This window comes from Cebus imitator, unplaced genomic scaffold, assembly GCF_001604975.1.
Source record: "Cebus imitator isolate Cc_AM_T3 unplaced genomic scaffold, Cebus_imitator-1.0 Scaffold778, whole genome shotgun sequence".
Taxonomy (NCBI): Eukaryota; Metazoa; Chordata; class Mammalia; order Primates; family Cebidae; genus Cebus; species Cebus imitator.
Genome location: NW_016108093.1, coordinates 145,141 through 150,322, shown reverse-complemented (window position 1 = coordinate 150,322; position 5,182 = coordinate 145,141). Strand labels below are relative to the sequence as shown.

Sequence of the window (5,182 nt, the reverse complement as noted above, 5' to 3'; positions counted from 1 at the left end):
GCTCACTGCAACCTCTGCCTTCTGGTTTCAAGCAATTCTCCTACCTCAGCCTCCTGAGTAGTTGAGATTGCAGGCACCCACCACCACACCTGGCTAATTTTTGTATTTTTAGTTGAGACGAGGTTTCACCATGTTGGCCAGACTGGTCTCAAACTAGGCCTGACCTTGTGATCTGTCTGCCTCAGTCTCCTAAAGCACTGGGATTACAGGCATGAGCCACTGCGCCTGGCCTATCTGGAGATTTCTAAGATGTTCATCCGTAATTATTTCCACTAACATTAAACCACTTAGGTTTGGTATTCACCTTCCTAACAATGTTCTTTCACTTTTGAAAATGACTTCTCGTTATTTAAAATGCACACACTGCCAAACACTGTTGTTTGCAGGTGTTTTCACAGTGATTTCACTGCATTTTCATAGCAGACTTAACTGCACAACTAGTTATATGATTATACAGACCTTACAGACCTTCAGCCTAACAAACTTGTGTTGATGCTATCATCTAGAATTCAAGGGAGCAGATTGATTTCATCATCTGCATATAACATTATTAGGCTTTGATGTCAGAATCACTCTCCATGGGCTGTTTTTCTTTTTGTTTGTTTTTTGAGGCAGTCTTGCTCTGTCACCCAGGCTGGAATGCAATGGTGTCATCTTGGCTCACTGCAACCTCTGCCTCCTGGGTTCAAGCAGTTGTCATGCCTCAGCCTCCCAAGTAGCTGGGATTACAGGCCATGCCACTACACCCAGCAATTTTCATATTTTTTGTGGAGATGGGGTTTCATCATGTTGAGCGGGCTGTTCTCAAAACTCCTGACCTCAAGTGATCCGCCCACCTCAGCCTCCCGAAGTGCTCGGATTACAGATGTGAATAACCACACCTGGCCTCTCCATGGGTTTTACTATGGCCTTGTTTCTGAATGACCTTTCCTTGGGTTCTGTGTCTGGGCTTGGGAGCTTTGTACATGGAACAGGCTGACGTCCAGTCTTGTTTTCTCCTATCAGTGAATTTAGGCCCTGCTTCCCTCTGCAGAGTGAAAGCCAACCACATCACAGTTCATGCCCAGAGTTTCCTCTGTGGTGCTGTGGTGAGCTTTCCTTCATTTGCAGAATTACCCCTACCTGCAGTTATCCTATGTTTGCCTCTGTCCTTCCATGGCTCCAAACCTTGAAGCAGTAAAATATGTGCCAGGACCATTTCCCTGAAAATTAGGAGCCAAGAGCCCTGACAGAGAGATCTTGACAGAGATGAACAAAAACATTATGTAGCACATGTATGAATGGGAGAACTCGGATATGCCGAGACAGGGAAGGTAGATTCCCTGGGAGTTGGAAGCTCAGATGAGGGACATGATGTCATTTGCTGTTAAGAAAGCTACTGGCTGGGCACAGTGCTTCACACCTGTAATCCCAGTACTTTGCAGGGCTGAGGCGGGAGGATCACCTGAGGTCAGGAGTTTGAGACTAGCCTGGCCAACATGATGAAACCCCATCTCTACTAAAAATACAAACACTAGCCAGGCATGGTGGCAGGCACCTGTAATCCCAGCTACTCAGGAGGCTGAGGCAAGAGAATTATTTGAACCCGGGAGGGGGAGGGTGCAGTGAACCGAGATTTCGCCATTGTACTGCAGCCTGGGTGACAAGAGTGAAAGTCCGTCTCAAAAAAAAAAAAAAAAGCTACAGTAGATCAGATTGAGTTTCAGGACTTTCTAAACATTGGTAAAGAGGAGGAAATTGGCCTGGCACAGTGGCTCACACCTGTAATCCCAAGACTTTGGGAGGCTGAGGCGGATGGATCACAAGGTCAGGAGATCGAGAGCATCCTGGCCAACATGGTGAAACCCCGTCTGTACTAAAAATACAAAAGTTGGCCAGGCATGGTGGTGAGTACCTGTAATCCCAGCTACTCGGGAGGGTGATGCAGGAGAATCGCTTGAACCTGGGAGGTGGAGGTTGCAGTGAGCTGAGATCGCGCCATTGCACTCTAGCCTGGCGACAGAGGCAAGACTCTGTTTAAAAAAATGGAAATCTGGGAGTTAAGAGCAAGTTTTAGAACTGTGCTCTAAACATCTGCCTGAGTACAGGATTTTAATCTCACTGGGCATTTGCACCCTGCTTCATTCCAGTGGGGATTTGAGGCAGCAAGTGAGAGGAGTTGTATGCTTGCCTGTTAAAAATGCTGAAGCATTGGTTAAGTGGAGTCACATTGTGGACAGTGTGTGAAGTTAATATCACTGAGAATGCAGACAACAAGTATGTGATCGTCACCAATGAGTGCAGAAATAGTCTGGGAGAGGAAACTCAACCCACGAGTCTTCCCTAGCTGGTGCATTTACCCGGCATTCACTTAGCACCTACTATGAGGTAAGCACCATTGAGGAAGGTGCCAAGGCGTGGAGAACAAGCTCATTGCCCTTTGGTGTTTGTCATCTAGATGGGGAGTCCAGAGACTGACCTGGGGAAATCTGCCCATGGCTTTGGGCAGTGTGACTGCGCAGAGGCCCTGAGGGGCTCAGGGAGGCCAGTTCGGTGCCTTGGAGGCTCTGACTCATAGAGGATGCAGGACTTTGGATAAGCTTTGAAGGGTTGGTGGGAAACAGGAGAGAAAAAATCAGTGTACCCAGCGTATTCGACACTGTTTGCCCTTCTAGAAGTCGGTGCACAGTACTTGATAGGCCTCAGTGCAGTGGGGGATCTGGGTCGTGGCCCTCCCTTTTGCTGGTTAAACCCATTGGAGGTAGAAGGTCCTGTGTGACCTCATGCTGTCTCCGACACTCTCGCCACCATCTGATAGTTCAAGTGGTTGCAGCCTTGCTCTCCCTGGATCATTTGATTCATCCACCTGAGGATGTAGTGGGCGGGCTTCCTATGAGGGCTTTCCTGTGGGGAGGTGACTGGGGAAACAGGGAGGAAATCCTAATTATGGCTTGTCCTCTTCCCTGAATTGCTGTCTATGACACAGAATAGTTCTAGTGTAAACAAGATGGGTTGGGGATGGTTTGCATAGGGCAGGAGGCCCACCCAGAAGGCCTGCCCAGAGAAGATAGTACCTGAAACCTATTTGCAATGTTCGCCCAATAACGCTACTCTGACCTTTCTTTGTATGTTGATTGGGAAGCTGGAAATCCAGGCTGGTCTCCCTTTCTTCCCTTTGTCACTAACTCCAAGCTGTCAGACATTTGAAATCAGAACTGTTTTCAGTATTCTAAGTCCTGGTCTTGGCAACCGTGCGTGGCCCTCTACAGTTTACAGTTACCACGCTAGTGGCTCAAGGCAGGCAAGTTTCATAATCCCGAGTTTTCAGATGAGGAGTTGGGATTGCGGCTGGGGATGGTGCCAACCCTGGGAGATTCCAGCCTCTCATTTTTGTTCTTGTTGGTTGCACTTTTCAGAACCAAGAGCCACTGAGAGAGGAAGACTCTGATTTCATCCTGACTGAAGGCGACCTCACGTTGACCTACGGGGACAGCACAGTGACTGCAAATGGCTCCTCAGGTTCGCACACCGGCTCCACAAGTCTGGAGGGCAGCCGGAGAACAAAGAGCAGCTCAGAGGAAGTGCTGGAGCGAGACCTGGGAATGGGAGATCAGAAGGTTTCGAGCCGGGGCACCCGCCTAGTGTTTCCTCTGGAAGATAATGCTTGACTTTCCCCCCAAACCCTGGCGCAAGGGGGTAGGCTCCCAATGGGGTGACGACGGCTGTAAGCCCTTGTGTTGTTTGAGGTGGGGCAGTGACTAGATTGAACTAACTCTTCTATTTTATCGGAGTCTGAAGCTATCATAACACTTAAAATTTAACTCATGATGCAGATGGTGAGGCAAAAGTCTCTAAATTCAGACAAACGTAGACCTATTCCCACTTTTTTCACATAGTAGTACGCTGTTTCAGAGTTAAACAAAAAATAGCATGCTTTAATGGTCTCTTAATTCATTCACCTGCAGTATCTGAGCAAGGCAGGGCAGGTGCTGGCGGGGGGGCTTCCTCCCATGAGAGGCTGCATCTCAGTACACAGCAGTGCAAGTCAAACTGACCATAGAAATATCAAATTAGGGGAGAACAGGCTGCAAGAAGGATCGAGAAGGAAGGCAATTGAGATTGGAACTCCAAGGATTATGGGAAACTGGTGTTAAATGGAAACATGGAAAAGCAATTTGAGTGAAGGCTCTAGCAGCGAAGGCTGCATGACTGCAACCTCATATCAGGATTCCTGACTTTTATGCTACCTGTGTTTCTTCTTGACTGAAGATTTGAAAATACATCCATGAACATTTCAACATGGAACAAAGCATTACAGTTCCTTCTCTGGCGATGTCCATAAAGAAGTAGTTAAGAAATGTTTAAAACCAAAGGCAAATAGTGTAATACTCTTATTTTTTAATTAATCTGAGGAAAGGAGGTATTTAGAAACTGATGATGGTATCACTGCAAAAAGCATTCAACTTTTGAGGGCTGCCATATGAACTGACAGCCTAGGAAATAATCACTAGGATGGAAGTATCTACTGTGGGTTTAGAAATAACACCAAATTTTTTAGGATGCTATTATCTGGGGAAGAGAAGGCAGCAAGAAACCTACAAGGCACCAGACTAGAATTCAGAGGGAAAGAAATCTCAGTGCAAAAGATTAACTGCAAAGAAATAACGAGTTAGTAGTCTCAAGACTGGGTAAAATCCCAAAATTTGAGCTGACGAACGCATGAGATTTCAGTGGCCACCTGAGGAATCAGAGGGAAGTCAATGGAACATTAAATATCTTCAACCCACTAGAAAGTTCTGTCTTCTATAAGCTTAGAAATCCGGGTGTCTTTACGCCACTGAGTGCTGTGCAGAGAAGGGTCATTTTCCTTGTCTCTGGGGAGGCTGCTGCACCAGCTTAACATATGGGTGTGATTTGAAAGTTAGGTTTTCGGTCAGGCGTGGTGGCTCACACCTGTAATCCCAGCACTTTGGGAGGCTGAGGTGGACAGATCACGAGGTCAGGAGTTTGAGACCAGCCTGGCCAATAAGGTGAAACCCCGTCTCTACTAAAAATACAAAAATTAGCTGGGCATGGTGGCGTGTGCCTGTAGTCCCAGCTACTCTGGAAGCTGAGGCAGGAGAATCGCTTGAACCTGCAAGGCAGAGGTTGCAGTGAGCCGTGATCGTGCCATTGCACTCCAGCCTGGGGGACAGAGCGAAAC

General features: G+C 47.3%; 1 protein-coding gene across 2 annotated transcripts in view; it reads left to right on the top strand.

Annotated features, from left to right (window-relative positions):
* The window catches only part of SLC9A7 (solute carrier family 9 member A7), a 153,360-nt gene extending 148,459 nt beyond the window's left edge, over nt 1-4,901 (top strand). Inside the window, exon 16 of one of the 2 annotated variants that reach the window (XM_017519821.2) lies at nt 3,396-4,901. In XM_017519821.2, the coding sequence (XP_017375310.1) occupies nt 3,396-3,647 (252 nt within the window). In that variant the 3' untranslated portion in view covers nt 3,648-4,901. The remainder of the gene's footprint in view (nt 1-3,395) is intronic. The other variant, XM_017519820.1, reaches the window with a different exon arrangement.
* Nucleotides 4,902-5,182: the final 281 nt, after the last annotated feature.